At 42.0% G+C, this 21063-nt stretch overlaps 1 protein-coding gene across 1 annotated transcript in view; it reads right to left on the bottom strand.

Annotated features, from left to right (window-relative positions):
- Positions 1-11790: 11790 nt before the first annotated feature.
- Wdr64 (WD repeat domain 64) overlaps positions 11791-21063 on the bottom strand; it is a 106198-nt gene continuing 96925 nt past the window's right edge. Inside the window, exons 25-28 of the mRNA XM_041635477.1 lie at positions 19105-19210; positions 17143-17223; positions 15402-15515; positions 11791-12218 (exon numbers count right to left, since the gene is read on the bottom strand). Of these exons, the coding sequence (XP_041491411.1) occupies positions 12138-12218; positions 15402-15515; positions 17143-17223; positions 19105-19210 (382 nt within the window). The 3' untranslated portion in view covers positions 11791-12137. The remainder of the gene's footprint in view (positions 12219-15401; positions 15516-17142; positions 17224-19104; positions 19211-21063) is intronic.

The following is a 21063-nucleotide window of genomic DNA, read 5'->3' as shown; positions in this document are numbered from 1 at the left end:
CACAGTTCAGCTGGCCTTGGTGAGCTCCCAATAGATCAGCTCCACTGTCTCAGTGGGTGGGTGCTCCCCTCCTGGTCCCGACTTCTTTGCTCATGTTCTCCCTCCTTCTGCTCCTCTTTGGGACCTTGGGAGCTCAGTCCAGTGCTCCAGTGTGGGTCTCTGTCTCTGTCTCCATCCATCACCAGATGAAGGTTCTATGATGATATGCAAGATATTCGTCAGTATTGCTATAGGATAGGGTCATTTCAGGTTCCCCATGTTTACGTTTTAATTCTAAGCATCTTTTCTTGTTTTTCTTTTAAAAAGGGTTTATTAGCCAGGCCATGGTGGCACATACCTTTAATCCCATCACACGGGAGGCAGAGGCAGGCGGATCTCTGTGAGTTCGAGGCCGGCCTGGTCTACAGAGTGAGTTCCAGGACAGGCTCCAAAACTACAGAGAATTACCATCTCAAAAGCCTAAATCAATAAATAGGTAGATAAATAAATAAATATTTTTTGTTTTATGTACATTGGTGATGGAGGAAGGTCATTGGTTAAATAAAAAGAAACTGCTTGTCCCTCATTGGTTAGAAGATAGGTGGGAGGAGTAAACAGAACAGAATGCTGGGAGGAAGAGGAAGTGAGCTCAGACTCCACAGCTCTCCTCTCGGGAGCAGACGCCTCAGAGAGACGCCATGCCCCGCTCCCGGGCAGACACACACGATGAAGCTCCGACCTAGAATCTTCCCGGTAAGACTGGTGCTCACAGATTATTAGAGATGGGTTGATCGGTATATCAGAATTAGCCAGTAAGGGCTAAAGCTAAAGGGCCAAGCAGTGTTTAAATGAATACAGTTTGTGTGTTGTTATTTCGGGTAAAGCTAGCCGTGCAGGTGGCCGGGGTGTTGGGGATGCAGCCCCGCCGCCCATATTTACTACACATTGGTGTTCTGCCTGCATGTATGTCTGTGTGAGGGTTTCAGATCCCTTGGAACTTCAGTTACAGAGAAGGAGAAGGAGGAATAGGAGAAGGAAGAGAAGGGAGGGGAGGCAGAGGAAGAGGAGAAGGAGGAGGAGGAGGAGGAATTGTCTTAGGAATAAGGCAAACCCTATGTGAGCTGCCATGTAGATATTGGGAACTGAACTTGGATCCTCTGAAAGAGGATCAACTACTAAGACATCTCTGCATTCCCAGTTCTAAGCATCTTTCTAAGCAAATCTTAGCCTTTAAATGCTGCCATTTTGGGGGCAATCCCGTGTCTCCTGCCATTACCTTCTGCATTGACCCTAACAGGTACTCATTGATATTAGTGTACCCAAGACTAGGCTTCTGACACTTCTCTCTGGCCCAGAACTCCACCAAAACATGGGAATCTGGAAGAGTATATTACCACCTAAAATAACTGGAATTCCATGGAGAACATGTTAAACAACATAAAGAAGGTTCTAGGGAAACAACACATTTCTGTGAAATCAAAGAGATGGACACTCCCACTGCTGGTGGAATCAGTCAGAAGTAAAGGGTTTTGGTTGTGGTTCTTTTTTTAAAAAATATTTATTTATTTATTATGTATAGAATATATGCCTGCAGTCCAGAAAAGGGCACCGGACCTCATTACAGAAGGTTATGAGCCACCATATGGTTGCTGGGAATTGAACTCAGGACCTTTGGAATAGCAGGCAATGCTCTTAACCACTGAGCCATCTCTCCAGCCCTGTGGTTCTTTTTTTAAATATTTACTTTAATTTTATTTGTGTGGGTGTTTGCATGCATGTATGTCTCTGTGTGAGTGCAGTGTCAATGGGGACCAAAAGAGGACTTTGGATCTTCTAGAGTTAGAGTTTAGATGGTTGAGAGCTGCCATGCTAGTGCTGGGAATCAAACCTGGGTCTTCTGGAAAAGCAGTGAATGCTCTTAATCACTGAGCCATCTCTCCATTCCCTTCATCTTTAAAATGAAGATTTTAAAAGGAGGTAGTGTAGTTGCTCAGGCTTTGAAGAAAGTAGAAATGTCTGATGGTCAGAAACATAGGGAAAAGAAAGTAAGGAAAAGGTTAAAGCCTGTCTGGGGTGGTGAATAGCCCAGGCTGCCTAGAATTTAACTTGTGTAAAGAGATAAAAGCGAACAGACTAGCACTAGATTTTCAGGATTGAATTTCTCAATCAGTTGTCAGTGAGTGCACAGCGAAGTATATGTGCTTTGGTGTTCCCGACATGAAAGCAGCGCCAGTGGATGATGGGATTTGGTGGTAACCTCCAGAGAGCTTCTGGGTTCTTGTGCCCCACAACAAAGAACTAAAGATACCTGGATAGAAGGAAGAAAGCAAGAGGCTTTGTTGAAGAAGCATCCATTTCCCTGGAAAGTGGAGTTTAGTAGCTCAAGTGGTAATAATGCTCAAAGGATCAAGACTTTTGTGACGTATATATGTAGGAACTCGGGGGGGGGGGTCATTTACATAGTGAAAACTTTCCCACGTATGTTCAGTCTCTGCTACATGTGGTACTACACACAACTTCATGTGCTGCACATGTTGTTTTAGATTTCCACACAGTTGTGTGGGTTTTAGAGTTATAAGGCACCATAAGTGACCCTCAGCCATCTAGGTCCCTCCACACCTGTACCAGTGTCTAGATTTAGTAGGCTGGTGGTAAGGCAGGAGGTGGGGCAAGAAGGGTTGTTAGCTGCCCAGCATGTAGAACAGGGACTAGTGTGGTGGCGACATTTGATTTAGAGGATTTGCTCAGAGTTCTAGCGAGATGCCCGAGCTGCAGCCATCTGATCAGAATTCCTAAATAGCACACCGATGTGCCTGTAGTGTTTCAAACATAGAGAAGCAAATGCTTGTTATACTTAATTTGTCTTTTTATATCTTAGGAAAAATGATTACACCACTAAATGTGTTATTTTTCAGAGAAGAACCTGTAATTAACAATGTGAACAGTCCTCTCATAGGTTAGCATTCAGAAACAAACATTAGGTTAAAGAAAAGTTTTTCTTTGAGGGTCTGGTTTGCCTTGCAGTCTGACTAGGCAGAGAGCAGGAAGAGCAGGAAGAGCAGGTTCCTGTTCTCAGCTTCCTGGGAGCTTCTGGGAACCATCATGACCCTGCCTCTCTACTGACGATGGGCCACACAGAAACAAGAGGTCCAGACAAAAACCAGCAATAAAGATAAGATGGTGATGGAAGCCATCCAGACCACACAGCCACTCACTACATAGTGTGAGACCCCAGGAAATGCCCAGGCAGGGCCAACTCACATTGCTATCTATAGCCCCACATTTGGGGCTACTTTTTGTTGTTGTTTTTCAGCTGTATTAGATATATGTAGAAAGAAGTATGATTTTTACAACATTGATTCTTCAAAACTACGAGCATTAAGTGTTCATTTACATTTGTATAAGGTTTCTTTTATTTTTCCCTAAAATGTTGATGTGTTTTTCCTCCCAGCTTTTATTATGGGAAAAAAGACTATTAAATGGTGTTGAAAGCAGAATGGCGAAAATCAAAAACACCAATGATAGCCTTTGTTGGAGAGGTTGTGGAGAAAGGGGTACACTCATCCATTGCTGGTGGGAATGCAAACTTGTGCAACCACTTTGGAAAGCAGTGTGGCGGTTTCTCAGGAAATTCGGGATCAACTTACCCCTGGACCCCGCAATACCACTCTTGGGAATATACCCAAGAGAGGCCTTATCATACAACAAAAGTATATGCTCTACTATGTTCATAGCAGCATTGTTTGTCATAGCCAGAACCTGGAAACAACCTAGATGCCCTTCAATGGAAGAATGGATGAAGAAAGTATGGAATATATACATATTAGAGTATTACTCAGCAGTAAGAAACAAGGACTTCTTGAATTTTGCATACAAATGGATGGAAATAGAAAACACTATCCTGAGTGAGGTAAGCCAGACACAAAAAGAGGAACATGGGATGTACTCACTCATATTTGGTTTCTAGCCATAAACCAAGGACATTGAGCCTATAATTAGTTATCCTAGAGAAGCTAAATAAGGAGAACCCAAAGAAAAACATATAGGCATCCTCCTGAATATTAACCTTCAGCAAGCGATGAAAGGAGACAGAGACAGAGACCCACATTGGAGCACAGGACTGAATTCTCAAGGTCCAAATCAGGAGCAGAGGGAGAGAGAGCACGAGCAAGGAACTCAGGACCATGAGGGGTGCACCCACACACTGAGACAATGGGGATGTTCTACTGGGAACTCACCAAGACCAGCTGGCCTGGGTCTGGAAAAGCCTGGGATAAAACCAGACTCTCTGAACATAACGGACAATGAGGACTACTGAGAACTCAAGAACAATGGCACTGGGTTTCTGATCCTACTGCACGTACTGGCTTTGTGGGAGCCTAGGCAGTTTGGATGCTCAACTTACTAGACCTGGATGGAGGTGGGGGGTTCCTTGGACTTCCCACAGGACAGGGAACCCTGATTGCTTTTCGGGCTGAGGGGGGGGACTTAATTAGGGGAGGGGGAGGGAAATGGGAGGCGGTGGCTGGGAAGAGACAGAAATCTTTAATAAATAAATAAATTTAATAAAAAAAAAGAAAAAAAAGAGAAAAAAAATAAAAAAAAATAAATGGTGTTGAAAGTATTTTATAATGAATATCTACATACCTACCACCTAGAGTCTACAATTATGATGCTACCAGACTTGATCTGTCATATATATCATCCATTCTACCCATCTGTTGATCTTAACTTTTTAAATTGAATTTCAAAGTAGGTCTGAAGAAACCAGTAATCATACTGACATGCATAACATTATCTGGAATATTTTAATGGATACAGAAATATCAACTTTGAGATATACACATACTTATATAGTCCAAATTCTTCTACAATAAACAATATCCTAGTCATTCCAGAAAGTTATTTAATATCCCCTTTCAATCAGTCTGTCAGGCAAGGGATATAGAACAGTGCTAGAAATGCTTGCCTCGCTTTCCTGATACCGTGGGTTAAATCCTTACAACTAGAAAAAAAACCCACACAATTAATATGTAATAAATGCCCTCTCTTCCAGAGGTCATTCTATTTATTTTTATATCAATTTGATATATATAAATAAAAATACAATGTATGTTGTAGGTAGAAACATGGAGATTGTACTTTTATGAAAAGATCAATGGGAGAAATTGGTTGTCTACACACTAAACAGGGATCATTCTTTTCCTTTACCCTGAGTGACGAGCATGCTAATAGATGTCTTGTTACATGGCAGAGCGTGCACCCATTTCTATGTTGACCTTGGTGAGTCACATAAGGTTCAGTGACATTAAAAAGAACCTAGAATCTGTATTTCTTTCCTCATTTATGTTTTCTTCCTATCAACTTATTTGACAACTTGGCTGTTGTAAATAATATGATTTTTTAAATCATCTTCCTTAACAAGTGACTCTTTTGGATTATTACTGTACTATATAGAGTACATGCGCAGTAGTCAGCTGAGGGAGGTTGAGGACCTTCTACAAGTGAGTGCATCACTCCAGCCCATGACTGCACATGCTGCCATACCTCACCTTCATCTGTGAGTTCTTGTCTTCCTCTGCATATAGTCTTCTGACTCCACAAAGTCCACTTCAAGTTCTCCACTAAGTTAATCTGAAACTCAATCTTGATCTAACTAGGTGCCTGGATGTTTGTTAAACCTGCATCAAGATCTTGATTTGACCAGGTCTGTTCATATATTCACTGTTGCTGTTTCTGGAGCATATCAACCATCACACAGGAGTAGGGTTTTCATCAGAATAAAGGAGAACACGTTAGATCTGTGCTTAGATCTATCTGTCTGTCTGTCTGTCTGTCTGTCTATCTAATCTATCTTTCATTCTTTCGTTCTTTCTTTCTTCTCTCTCCCTCATCTATCTATATATCTATTTTTCTTTCTTCCTTACTTCCTTTCTTTTCTTTCTTTCTTTTTCTTTCTTTCTCTCTCTCCCTCATCTATCTATCATCTTATTTTGTGACTTTTTAAATTACATGTTCAGAGGTTATAACACAGGTTTAAAGATTAAGCAAAATTTAAAAGTGAAAATGCTTAATATGTGACCCGCTTCACTTGTTTTTCTTATCTTAAAGGACTTCCTTTTGTAAATTGTAAATTTTTTAGAGTGTTGGTTACAAGTTGTTATAGATAATGGTCTTCTCTGTTCTAGTCACCCTGCTTCTACTTCCTGCCTGGCTACTGGCCAATCAGTATTTTATTAAAACAATACAATATAAGTGACAGGGTACAAGACCATTGTCCCACAGCAACCATGGCCAAAACCAACTTAAGTAAGAAAGAGTTTATTTTGGCTTATGGTTCCTGTGGGCTAGAATCCATAATGGCAGGGTGGAGGTAGGGCATGGCAGCACATTTCAGCTTCACACAGGAAGCAGACAGAGAGAACAGGAAGTGGAGCAAGGCTGTAAACCCCCAAAGACTGTCCCCAGTAACTACTTCCTCTAGTAAAGCTCTACCTCCTAAAGACTCCATAGCCTTCCTGAAAACACCACCAAGGGGGGACCAAGAGTTCAAATACACAAGCCTAAGGAGAATACTTTTCATTCAAACCACCACAAGGTGCATTGCTTATTTAGATTTAGGGACCAGAAAAGAATACTAATATACTTAAACTCAAGTGCACAAGACTTGAGTCCCTAAATAAGCACAGCCTGTTTGTATTTGAGGAGTTGCCTTCAAGAAAACAATCCTTTCCAGATGCAGGCAATTTGGATCTAATCAGTTGTTAGTTTTTGTTGTTGTTGTTTCTATTTTGTTTTTGAGACAGGGTGTCACTGCGTAGCCCTAACTGCCCTGGAATTCAATAGATAGATCAGGCTGACCTTAAAACTAACAGAGATCAAGTGCTGGGATTAAAAGCATGTGCGACCATGTTAAAGATTTTCACTGAGGAGTTTGTCTTCCCATGTCCCCTTAATTTTTTTTTATTTTTTTTTAGTCTTTCTATCTGTCATGTTTCGGCACTATGAGCATGTGAAGGAAGCCATTGTTTTAATTAATGGTTAAAGATTTTTTCATGTTTTAAAAAAAATATAACAGGTTCATGCTGAATGTAGCCTTTTTCCCTCAATGCTTCTGTGACATGTGCTCTTGAGAGTGAGTTATTCACGTTAGCACAAACATTGATATATTATTTGCTTCTGTTAGAGCAAATTCTCCCACTGCATAGATTGATTGATCATTCTTTTGGTGATGAAGACTAGGCCACACTCTTGAGTCACCATAAATGAAATTATTGTGAAAATCCATTCTTCCCTTATTTTCTTCATGTGTGCTGTGATATTAACATATAATCTATTAATATACTAGTAAAATTATATTCATATGTGATATATTAACATAATCATCCTTTAGGTTAGTTTATATTTTATCTTGTCCTTTTATATTAAATAATTTGGTGCCATTGTCTAAACTATGTTCATTCCATTCAAATTTAGCCTCTGACAAGTTCTCAGAGCAGGAGCAGAAGCCAGCTAGAGCCTTTGCTGAGTTGTCACAGGCATGGCCTCTCACTCAGTTGCTAGTATTGTTACTCCCTGGAAGCCCTTGAGCTGGGCTTCTGTATTGGTGACTCATCTGTGACTGTGATAAAATATCATGATCAAGGTAACATAAGAAAGCGTTTATTTGGACTTATGGCTCCTGAAGGGTGAGAGTCCATCATGGTGGGAATGCATAGCAGCAAGTTGAAGGCAAGGAAACAGGAGGGGAAGCCAAAAGGTCATATGTCTAACCAGAAACTGAAACAGAGAGCATCCAGGAAGTGAGAGAGTCTATACTCTCAAAGACAGACCCCAGGGACAACTTCCTCCCACAAGACTCCACCCCCAAGAGGTTCTACAACCTCCTTAAATAGCACGAAAATATGGGGATCAATGTTCAAATATCTGAGCCAATGGGGAAATTCTTTCAAACCACCACATACATATCTCTTTTAATATTTTGTAGCTGGGATATGTTTTCTTTATGCATTCTGAAAACCAGTTTGAATATACGGTCTATTAAGAGTTACATAATTCTCAGTATATTTAGGTTTACATCTGTAATGTCACTGTTATAACTGAAAAGGGGGTGGCAGGATTGCAGAAGAAGCTAACTTGAGGTCACTCTTCATAAGCACTTTATTCGACCATGGGGCCCTTAATGGGGAGAATGGGTCTCTCTAGGTTGGAAGAGGAGTTTCATTAATCCATTAGGAGAGAGAACTTCCTTGCATGGTATGGTGGGGGGTACAGTGAAGTGTGCCAGCAGGGGACCAGAGGAAAGGGATTTCAAATGCCCAGAACAAAAAGGACATTCGCTAAGTTCCAGCAGGAGGCAGGCAAGCTTCATACCATGTGGTCTAACCTGGACTACTTGCCAAGAGGCACAGAGTCAAACATTTGATGGGTTTATAAACCCATAGCTTAAAGGAGGAGGGACTGGGCTTCTCTCTGGACCCACATCCCAGTCTGAGTGTTCTGGCTGTTCTTTGTTTTAAAGGATAGGTTGCAGGTGTGTGGCCTGATTTCAGGGTAGGGGTGTGGGGAGAGCCAGCTAAAATAGTCTGAGATCTAGCAGCCAGTGTGCTTTTTCTATTTATCTAATCCTTTCATGCTTCTTTTCATCTCTCAGTTTTTAGAGCAAGTAATTTCTATAGTTCTCAATTCCCTCTTGGGCATGTCCACGGTCATGTGTTGTTGCTGTTCTTCTAGTGGTTTCCACAGAGATTATCCCATACACTACTGACACGCCAGAGTTGAAATGATTATTGGTAATCTTACCTTCTTCCAGGAAATTTAAGAGCCTTAAAAATTATGATCCCTCTACCTTTCTATTTTTAATCTACGCGCGCGCGCGCGTGTGTGTGTGTATGTTTTGAGTTTATTACATATGTCTGTGCTGCCTATGAATGCCAGTAAAGGGTGTCAGATGCCACGGGAACTGGAGTGACAGGTGACCCCACATGTGTCCTGGGAACCAAATGTGGGTCCTCTGCAAGAGCAGTATGTGCTCTTAACCACAAAGCTGCCTCTCTAGCCCCAGACCCTTACTCTATGATTTGTTTTAACTGCTGCTGCTGCTACTACAATCCATTGGTATCCTGTGTGTTAGTGACAGGTTTTGCACTGTGGTACTCTTCACCTTTTCCCTTCTCCGAGTGCCCATCTATCTTCCTCTGCTTAAAGCATTCTCTTCAGTATTCTCTTTAGCTTGTGTCTATTCCTGTTGAGTCTCTCAATTTTTATTTGTCAGAACCTTATTTGACATTTGGCTGTCCTTCCTAAAAGATATTTTCTCGTGATTGGTAATACTAGGTTGGCATTTGTTTTATGTCAGGAGTCTTTTGTTTCCAGCCTTCCCTTCTTTGGCTCTCTGCAGACACTGGCTGATATCTGTCTACCTGCATACTGTACAAGGATGCCGTGTCCTTCAGTCTTACTTGATTGCATCTAAAATTTGTTTAGCATTTTTCTATGAAGTATATAAAATTGCATTGCTTTCCACTAGTATTTATCTCTCAAAACCCTAACAGTTTCCTGAATTCTGGGGCTGTTACATGTGATAATAGAGACATAATAATGAAATAGCAGCACTGTTTGGCTTGGGAACAGGAAGCTGACACATTCCCTTCAGAAAAATGCAGTTTAGTAGGGGAAAGGGCCTTGAAGTCATCACTAGGCCTTCATATGAGTTAGATGTATGGAGATACAAACATGACAGAGCTCTAGAGGGAAGTAGAGGCTTCCTTTCAGTGCCTGGAGAGGAGTCTCATTAAGGGTGAGAAAGGGTTTTACTAGCTTTCTTTCTAATTAAACTGTTCTATTTACTTATTAAGTATATTTTGTTCATATTTTTGTCATTGTTGCTTTATCCCCCACCCCATAATTCTCTACAGAGCGAGAACTCAGAATTTAAAAAGAGACTATTTTTTTTTCTATTATTTGCTTTAACCAAGTGGTGGAGCGATGCTTTGGGAAAAGTAGACTAACAGTTGTTACCATGGCAACACTTTTATTACACAGAGCTCAAAATCATTGCCTGAAGAAGTTCAGGTTAGATAATTCTCACGTTTTAATTCTGATACTTTTTTCGTGCTTTATGTTTAAAATCGGATTCATTATCACTCAGATTTTGATGCTTTCATATTTTTTTAAACATGTACCTCCACTGACTAACATTCTGTTAGCTGCTAAGATAATCTGAAGGGCAGCTGTCTTCAAAAACGCCTCTTTCTTTATGTTGGGTAAAACATTATACCACAAGCTGAGCATGCCCAGAGGCATTTGGCCACCACTTTAATTTAACCCTTCAAGCATGTGGCTCCATGACCTTGAGCCCCAAATTATGTTTGTTATTTTTCCTTGGGTTTTTTTTTTTTTAACCGTAAAGTGAGCACGTTCAGGAATATAATGTTTTTTTTTGCAGTTTGTCCAGGCACGGGACATCCCTAGTAAATATGTATAGGCCACCTAAATAACATACCCATTATCCTTTAGTTTGATGAGGCCCTTGCTTCCCCTTGCCTGGTCCCACTCTAAATCTTTCCCACTCCTTTATGTGTTGGCGGCATTTGTTTTGGTTTCATTATTACCAAGAGGAGAGAGAGAGCCCATGGCACTTGGTCTGCTGACAGAAGACACAGCCCTCACCTCAAAGGGAAAAAGAGTTTATTCCAGAGTCAAATATAAGTGACCATGGCTGAGGAACACAATCAGGCCTCTTCAAATACCATGTTCCAACAAGGCAGCAATTTCATGAACTTTTATAGTAACAAAGCAAAGAAAGCCATAAACTTAACCCTCTTTTCAAATATATTGGTAAGTACACATGCTGAGTGGAAATGGCTCTCATAGGCTCAAATATTTCCACGCTTTGCCCTAGCTGGTGGAATTTCTGGAAGGATTAGGAGGTGTGGTCTCGGAGTATATGTGTCCTTGTTGGAGGAGGTATGTCAACAGGAGTGGGCTTTGAGGTTTCAAAAGCCCCTACCAGCCCCAGTGTCTCTGCCTGCTGCCTGTGGATCAGGATATAAAGCTCTCAGCTACTGCTCCACTGCCATGCCTTCCTGTTTCCGGCCATGATGACAATAGACTGACCCTCTGCAGCTGCAAACTGGACCTCAGTGAAATGCCTCCTTTTGTAAGAGCTGCCTTGGTCATGGTTTCTCTTCACAGCAATAGAACAGTAACTAAGACAGCACATCAGGAAGGCAGGTAACAGTTTTAGGCCTTAGGTGCTATCTGACAGCATTTTTAGCTGTTTGATTGGCACATTTCAAAGGATTTACCAATGGTCACAGCAGACATTGAGTCATACATGGGGGTGGTGGTCAATAAATAGCTACTAAGGGAACTAGAGATGTCCCCAAGATAATTTGGCTCTGGTCTTAACTCTTCAGCCCCTCCATGTCACTGACATTCTCATTAATTAATCAGCTTTTGTGGTCACAGCTTCATTCCGGGAATTCTCAGGTGACATTACCTCGATGAAGCAGACAGCCAAAGGCTGGGTAGGGATATTTTTCTTTTTGAATAATAATTTTCCTAGAAGATCTGAAAGCTGAAGCAGAGTAACCTTAAATTCAAGATCTTCTAGATCAGCCTAGTGAAACCTTATCTTCAAACAGCCTTTGATGTAGCTGACTTGCCTAGCTTGCCAGGCCCCTAGGTGCAACTTCAAATAAACAAAGAAACAACAATAATGATCCTCTTTGTATGCACACAGCAGGACACACATGTAATTTTCCTCTTACTGCACACATTCTAATTCTGGTTATGGATTGGGGTGAACAACAAGCAGAGGTGAAAACTAAGCATCACTAAGCATTTGGGGGCTGCTCATGCTACCAATGTCATTTGTGTCCTTGTGCCATCTTGTTGACAATGACAAGAGATACTGCCCATTCATTAGGTGTTTTTCCATGCGTAAAGAGAAGTTGTCAAACTGGCTGCTGCCTGTTGCTTGCTTGTTGTCAGGGCTAAGGTCAGCGGAAGCCCTTGAGTGATCTCAATTACTAGGATGACCTGAAGTAGAGGGATGTGTAACCATCTTGTGGTGTCTCATCTGGAAGTACAGAGGGAAGATGTTGTCCAGACTCTGTGGCCTCCTGTACAACAGCCAGTTCCGAGGCTCCTCTTTACTTGGGCATGGTTGGGAAGAAGGACGAAGCCAGATTGATTTGTGGAACCAAGTTTCTTTTCAGGCTTTTCCTCCGTGACTGTGGAATAAATGGCACATTCATTAGTAAAAAGAACATGATAGACAAGCTTCTCAACTTCTCCCATTAAAGCGTTTTCATCCTCTTTTCTAAGCAGTGAAGTGATTTCAATAGTCCTGTGCATCTCTGGACAGAAGAGTGTTGATGAAAGGTGAGACCCTCAAACGGTTCTGGATGTAGCACAATTAATAAAAATCCAGAGACAGATATTGGGGCTCAACCTGAAGACTAGACAAGCAAAACTGCCAGCTACGGGCTCTTACTTCGACCTCAGTCTGAAAATGGTGATCCTGCCTCCAAGAATCCTCAGAATGAGACCGAGCCTGAAACCTGTCTTCTTCCAGCTTATATTTCTCCCTAGTGCTTTGGGTACCATCTGGAAGAGCTTTGGAGCTGCCTAATGGGGTGCTTCTCCATTCTAGAAACCAGTACACTAACTGGAAAAGGTTGATAGGAGGATCTACCACAAGTGTGAGTCCAGCCCAGAACAAAATAAGTTCCAGGCTAGCCAGTGCTACATGACCCCAAAAGCACTCCTTGGGACAGAGATGGCTCAGCCGCTGACAGCACTTTCTGTATAGACCTGATAACTTGAGTTCTATCCCTGACCTCACTGTACAAGGTGGGAAATGACTCCTAAAAACTGTCCTCGGACCTCCACACATATGCCGTGACATGGATATGCATGCATGCAAAAATAAAAAATTAAAACCCATAGATAGATACATATAGACAGACATTTTGTCAGCAACATTTGACTGCTGTATAAGAGACACTAGATGAACACCATATGTTTCTGAGATATTTCTGGGATTTGGTTACAAAATTTTGTAACATAAAAAAGGAAGAGGAGACATGTGAGGTAAAGAAAAGAAACAGAAAGCTAAGAGGCCCAGCCTATCTTCAAGGGTCCTTTATGTCTGGGCATCAGTAGGTCGTGTTTCTACTCCTCTCTCTCCCTGAGACAAGATAGGAGGCCTCAGGTCCCTTCGTGACCTGCACACTCCAGCACAGGGAGTGTCCTCATGCTTCAGGTGTCCTCTCTACCAACTTCTTTACTTCCTGAGCCCACTACTCAGCACACTCTCCCCCATTCTCAGTGTCAGTCTGGTGGCACAAATAATAAAATCCGAAAGACAGATATTGGGGGTTGAGCTGAAAGATCAGAGAAGCAACGCAGTCAACCACTAGCAAGCTCTTACCTCTACAAAATCATCAGACTGAAAAGAGAGCCAGTTCCTGTCACATCCTGTCTTATATTCCTCTCTAGTGCTGGTATTATAGGCATGCGCCGCCAGCACCCAGCCTCTAAGGCTAAGCAGTGTGGTTGCTGGGATTAAAGGCCTGTGCCACCGCTGCCCAGCTTCAGACTTGACATTCTTATGCTTTCTCCATATTTGAACTTTCTTGATGACTTTTTTTTTTTTGAGTCAGTCTCCCTACATAGCCCTGACATCCCTATAACCCACCCTCCAGACCAGGCTGGCCTCAAACTCACAGAGATCTGTCTGCCTCTGCCTGAGTGCTGGGATTAAAGTTGAGTGCCACCATAGCTGGCCCCTTGTTGGATTTTTGTAGCACTTAGGGATTGAACTCAGGGCCAGTTAACTACCACTGAGTTACCAACCCATGACCTTCTAGCCACGACTAAGTTTTAATTTCATTATGCTGGTTCTTAAGACCTATGTTCTAGTAAGAAGCGGGCCCTTTGTTCCGTCCTGCCTGGCTAGTTTACACCCGAAATAATCACACAGAAACTCTATTAATTATATTACTGCTTGGCCCATTAATTCTAGCCTCTTATTGGCTAACTCTCACATCTCGATTTAACCCATTTCTAATAATCTGTATGTCACCACGAGGTTGTGGCTTACCCAGGAAGATTTAGCATGTCTGACCTGGCATCTCCAGGGTGGCTCTCCCTCTCTGACTCTCTTTCTTCCTCCCAGAATTCAGTTCTGTCTTCACTGCCTACCTAAGTTCTGCCCTATCAGGCCAAGCAATTTCTTTATTAATCAATCAATGAAAGCAACACACAGACAGAAGGACCTCCTACACCACTATGTGGCCATCTTCTTTTCTAAGCTTTGGATTTGATTAGAAAATAAACTTGTATTTAATATCAGGTTAGATAAAAAATGTGAATAAAAATATGGGGCACTAAATATATGAATTGTAGAACCAAACACAAATATATCTATATATATATATATATATACTATACCTTTTACTTTTGGATTACTTGTAACATGCTGTTTCATCCATTCCTTAAAACTAAAAGCAATTTTTTTTATAGAAAATGCCAATAGCTCTTTCTCGCATAATTGACAGCATGGCTGATTAGTGGGTCACATCCGTAGTCCCATGCAGTGCAAAAGCTAACAAAATTATGAAGACATTTTCCATCTTGATTTAATAAAATAGCTTTTAAAAGTGGTTAGGGTTGTTGTCACAGAGTCCATCATCAGTTAGCAATGGGCAAGAAAAGCCACACACTGGGCTACATCTTTCTCTTACCGCTGGACCCATACTGATGACTACATAGATGAGTGTAGGTTAAGTCAGGTCCATGGAAGCTTCTAGTGCTATTAGACTAAACTCTGATCAAGGAAATCTGAAGGGAAAGATCTTGGGCTTATCATTTAATTAGCAAGTGGTCTTTGGTATCACCTGACCAAATGCAAGATGCAGCTAACATTTTCTTTTAATTTAATTGTCAAAATTAAGAAAATCCTTTATAAGAACACGTCATGCTGTTTTTAAAAATTGCATGTTATTTCCTGTTAACACATGGGGACAACCGCTGCTGATACCAGGGCTCCCACAGCCCGCAAAGGTGCAGTAAGACTCCAAAGTGAGGACAGTTACACTGCACAACCACGTTATATCCAGTCGCTTCCAAAGTCACTCAAAGAACATGTTTGGTGACGCACCGGGGTAGGCTGGTTTGTTCAGGCCCACAGGTTGCATTTGGTTTCCCTCTCACTTCCTACCCAACAAACACATGACTTTAATCTTCACTGAACGGAACACATCCACATCTGGAATCTCCACGAAAATAAGTGCTGAAATACTTTTAGGCTCAGGATGTTTTGGGGGACAGAGAAGCAATTAAAAAGAAAATCTGTACGTGTGCGAGGTGCGTGTGGAATTATAGTGCTCTGTGGGGTGCACGTAACTTACTTTGTCGTGCTGAACATGCGCGCCCTTCTTCTTCCCGTGGACGCCCTCTACCGAGTCTCTCTGTGCTTCAGAGCCAATGAGTGGAAGGTATCTTAGACTCGTGGGGCTCGGCACCTGTAAACCACGGCCCAAGTTAAGTACACTTAGGGTGTTTCCTTCCAAAATGTAAACCTGAGGTAGGGGTGCCACACGAGAGGTCCATAGTTCAAGCACACGCCCCCTTTCAGACACCCATTGTTCTTTCTCCTGCTGTTTGTTTTTTCTAATTTTTTTTTTTTTAATAAAAAATACTTGCTTGTGTTTGGGTCTTCTGCCTGTGTACCACGCATGTTCTGGGTGTCTTCAGTGGATGAGATAGGGTGTTGGATCCCCTGAAACTGGGGCTATAGGAAGTTGTGAGCTGCCATGAGGATGCTTGGAATTGAATCCAGGCCTCTGAGCAGCAAATATTCTTAACCACTGAGCCATTTTTCCAGTCCCTTACTTTTGAATTTTTGAGGCAGATTTATGTATTTCAGGCTGACCTTGAACTCTACATCTTTCTGCCTCTGCCATTCTGGTTCTGGGAATATAGGTGTGCATTAACTTATTGTTATTTCAGTGTGTGTGAGTGTGTGTGTGTGTGCATACACACACCCGCGCCCCCCCCCATACACACACACACACATACACACACTCCTGCTAATGGAGGCCAGCTCTACTTTATTGACTGATGCAGGGTTATTGGAGCGTGCCAGTTTGGGCTGGCCAAGCTAGCCAGTTTGTCTCACAGAATCCCCGCCCCCCCCACCTCAACCTCCTAAGCACTGGGAATGCAGGTGAACTGCCTCGACTTCTCGACTTTTCTGTGAGTTCTGAAGATCTGAACTCTGGTCCTCGTGCTTGTATGACAAGTGTTTTATTTACGGAAAGCTCTCCCCAGCTCCCCACCTTATGTTTTGAGGACCAGTCTCTTACTGAAGCTCGAGCTTACTAATTACACTGGAACAGGTGGTGAAGAACCCCAGGGATTCTTCTGTCTCTGCCTCCCCAGCATGGGCATTACAGATGCACCCTACTGTGTTCAGTTTTGTGTGTGTGGGTGCTGGGGATCCAAACCCAAGTCCTTATACTTGTGTGTCAAGCCCTTTAATGACTGAACTGTCTCCCCAGTCAATTGTTGATCACCGTCAGCATCATTGATTTTGTGATCTACTCCAATGACCATGTCTTTAGAAAGATAGGGAATGCTGAAGCTCTATGTTGACATTATGTTGACACATTTGGTATGTGGTTTATTATTTCTTGGTTTCATTCACTAGTTACTTAACACTGGTTATCTGGGGGTGGAGACTTGGACAAGAGGTTTGACGACTGTTGAGCAGATAGTAGTATAGGCATGGTGATGGAGTACCCAGTGACACTCAAGCATTGCTGGACTAAAGGAACAGTATAGGGAGAATGTGAAGGAAGCAGGGCCCAAAAGTCTAGCATAGACATGTCATAGAAGGTTTGCATGCTACTCTAAGGCATTTGGATTTTAACCTGATGGTATGAACCACTGGGTCAAAACTCAAAGTCACTCTTATGTACAATGGCAGTGGTGAGCAATTCAAGCTACTGACAGACATAACCCAAGACTTGCCTAGGACGGGGTCCAGTGTGTTTACGGAAACATCTGTGGGCTGATTGTATCAGCAATGAGAAATCAGATTTTTGTATTACCCTGTTACCACCCTAGTTTGAGAAATTTCTGACTTACCCTGTATATAGGCAGAGAACCAAAAACAATCCCCGCCTCTCTGTTTTCTGTCATGAAACCTTCCAAAGCATATCGGCGAATCTACAAAAGAACACAATGATTTACTGGAAAGGGCACGTTCTATCCACCAAAAACCGGACTCACTCACTAATGCAAGATCTTAGGCAAGTTCTCTGTTGAAGATAAACTTAGGGAAAGGGGCTACTCCAAAGCAAACTTGCCTATCATGGTATCATTGGTACTGTAGAGCACATATCAAAAGGAAATTATCAGAAAGCTGTCTAGTATCAGAGACTCCAAGTGAATCACATCTCAACTCAATTGGTGTTGAAGCTTTTTCATTCACTGGACAAGTGAGGTGGGAAGATAGGGAGGCAAGAGCAGAAATTTGCCATATTTGAGTGTTTCAAGGACTCCGAAAAGTCTAAGGATTTTAACAGATTTATTTAATGTTTCAGTTATCAGCTTACCTTTGGTGTACTTCCTATGTGTGCGTGTGGATTTTTGAGACAAGTCTCTCTTTGTAGCCTATAGGCCAACACAGAATTCACTATATAGACCAGGCTAGCCTTCTATCCCAGCATTTTTATGCCCATCTTTTGAGTTAAAATGTACATAAGAGGGCTATTTTCAACCATGCCTGATAATACCACGTTGATTTTCAGTGACTTTCTACCAGTTCATATGACTGCCACCAGATTAGTGCTTCTGGTGTCCTCAGATTCTTTATTTAAACCCTGAGAAATCTAAAGTGGAATCCCACAGTGCTATTGATGAGCATTTACTGTGTACTAAAGAGGTTAGGTGTCTTATTGGCATGCACTTTTTCTTTAGTGAAATAGCCAAGCTTTGAAAGCAGTTTTTAGACTCATTTTTTCTTATTTATTTTTCGGAGGTTTTTTTCCCCCTCCCATAGTCCAGATACCCACCTTTGTTCATTTACGAGTTTTCTGAAGACAGGGTGGGTTCGGACAGATGAAGACACATTCTGGCTGTGTCAAAGGCACCCCAGATAAAGTGCATTTCAGGAACAGGAAGCTCAGGAAGATGGTGAATGTATTTGGTAGACAGAGACGCAGTAGTGGACTAGAGATTAATTCGGGCAGGTGTGCTTGCTTTATTTGTGGGCAAGCCAGAGGGAATACATTTTAACTAATGACTGATCAATTCCAGACTTTTGGCCCCACACTAATCCATCCTCTAGCATGGTTAAATAATAACAGCTCACTTTTCTTAGGCTGTAAATAAAATGTGCCCGTGAACACAGAAGGAGCCCCAATGATGATGTCTACCCCCTATTTCCTACCCTCAACCTGGGAGTACTATATACTGACTTTCCACTTGAGGGGAGAGATTCTCCCGACTTACCTGGGTGCCACCAGATGATCACCTGATTCTTCCAAGTACAGAACCTTTCCCACTGAGTGAGGCTTCTACCCCCACCATGTGCTCAGACAGAGCCTGCCTTTCTGACTTTGATGAAAAAGGGAGGGTACACAAACTAAGGAATATGGGTTCCTCACCCACCTCAATCCCTTAAAACAAACAGCTCTGGCTACACTTCGCTTTCAATCCCATGAGAGACTCATTTCAGGATTAAAAAAAATATATACACAAATTCTTATCTAGGCAGATAGGCCTTGAGCTCCACAGGTGTCTGAGGATAGCCTTGAACTTTTGACCCTCCTTCCTCTACCTCCGAAGAGCTGCTGGAATTGTAGGCAAGCAGCCTTGCATCCTGCTCTCATTTTAGTTTTTTTTTTTTATTTTGACCTATAAATCTGTAAAATAATTACTTTGCATTGTTTATGCCAAAAAAAATCCAAATATAAAAACAAAAAACTTGTGGCAGTTTGCAAGAGTAACAACAGAAAGCTAACATGCTATAATAAGGGGAATATTTGAATTCAAAAATTCAAAAATAATTTCAAAAACAAAGGTAAGTTTTGTCATTTTAGCTACCTTCGGAGAAGAAAGAGACTTGAAAAATTTAAAATCGTGTTGCACTTCAAAGGGCTTGGGAGGTGCGCGTTTGAAAAGCAAAGACAATGAGCTCATTTTTTTCCATCTGCATACAAAAATACAAAAACAGAGTCAGGCACAAAGCTGCAACTTGCATCCCCTGCCAAGTGAGCAAATATCCATCGTGTGACTGCATCCTTCCCTTCGGCTCCCCACACTGCTGACTTCCATGGCACCGGTCCCAATAACACTGACACTCCACCTAATTCTTATTCCATTTTGCTTCCTAGATCTCCCTCTAGGGAAACTACAGCAATTTCTACTCTGCCAGAATTGTCCATGGAATGGAAATCATCAGTTGTCACTTGCAGGGAGCCCTACATAGTAGGGATGGGATAAAGTCTTCTAAATTCCAGGCTTGACTTTTGAGTAACCTTGGGAAGCTTCCTCTGCAGTAAAACTTATTTACATATGTATTTAGAAACTCATAGCTAAGCATTAAAAACACTTTTAAGAAAATAGTCACTGATATGACTTGAAATGGGATCATTCTAGGCAGAGGGATGAGTCAGTGGGCAAAGACACCAAGTCTGATGATTTGAGTTCGATTCTCAGGATGCACAGGGTGGAAGGAGAGACCATCTATTGTCTGTTGTCCTCTGACCTTCACAGACTTGCTGTGCCATACACTTTTTGTTCCTCCTCAAACAAAGAACTATAATGTAACTGAGTCATTCTGTAGAGCAAGACAATTTGCTATACAGAGCAAATTTATTTCTTCATAAGACAGTGTAAACACTTATCATACATTTTAATTATCCAAGACATGACAATCCTTTGATGCTTTGGTGTCTATCACTTACATTTGTGCCCTGTGCTTGTAATAGTCACTAGTAGTTCTTCAGAACTATTTTTTGAGTGCCTTTTGGGGGCTGCCACTGAGCTAAGAACAGGGGTTACAAAGATGCGTAAACAAGACCGTAGTCCTTAAAGGATTCATGAGTAAAGAAGCCTCACATTCACAAAGAGGCTCCTGTTGCCATGACTTCCATGCTAAGGCAGACTGTGCCCTGGAAGCTTGAGCCAAAACAAATGCTTCCTTAAGTTACCTTGGCCAGGTATTCGGTCACAGCCGGAAGTGGAGTGACTAACACAAGATACATGGATATTCAAGTCTGGAAAGTTATCCAAAAGGTAGCGCTAATCATCTCTCATTGCTGAACCTGGCCTCATTCTGATGGGCTTGGTTCAACAAGTCTATTTCTTACATGTTAACTAGGCTTCTTTCCATTGCTCTTTACTGGCCAGCCAAGGGAAGCCTCGAACCTTCAGGTGGTGCTTTTCAGTCACCTGGAGACCTTGATTCTTGCCAACTTGGTTGTGTATTTTTGAGTCCTGTAGATTTTGTTCTTAGCTTCAATTCTTATTTCCAACATTTTTGGCATTCCTCGCATTAAACAATGGCATCTAGTCTTCCCAGTTTTGGCTCACTTAGGGTTCTCCAAAAAGACCTTCTTTTTGACGACCCCTCAGAGGCTTCCTGCTTGGGAATCATTCTTGTTGGCTCTCCAATTTCTGAATTACAGGATTATCACTAGCCCTAGGCGGGTCTGTTTTTGCTGATGTTAGTTTTTGTTTTCTTTTTAAACTGGACATTTAGGCATCTATCATATAAGCTTGGCTCAGATGAGCAGCAGCCTCTTCTGCTATGACAAAGCCAGTCAAAAAGCAAGAGGTGACATTTGTGAACCGCTGTCTTCCTCACATTCCGTCCTCCACCGCAGAACCATTTCCCTCCTCCCCACCTTTAAGCATCCCCATCCTCCACACAAAAACACACCCATGGAACGCTTACAATTGTTTGCTTTATTTGAAAAGCAACCTATGTTTATTGTATGTTTGATGACTGTTACCAAGCCTCCTTTTCCTCCTTCCTCAGCTTCTAATAAGCTCTACTAC

Source organism: Microtus oregoni, unplaced genomic scaffold, assembly GCF_018167655.1.
Source record: "Microtus oregoni isolate MIOR12 unplaced genomic scaffold, Mior012 000047F_ref0000412, whole genome shotgun sequence".
NCBI lineage: Eukaryota > Metazoa > Chordata > Mammalia > Rodentia > Cricetidae > Microtus > Microtus oregoni.
This window is presented reverse-complemented; position numbering and strand designations above follow the sequence as displayed.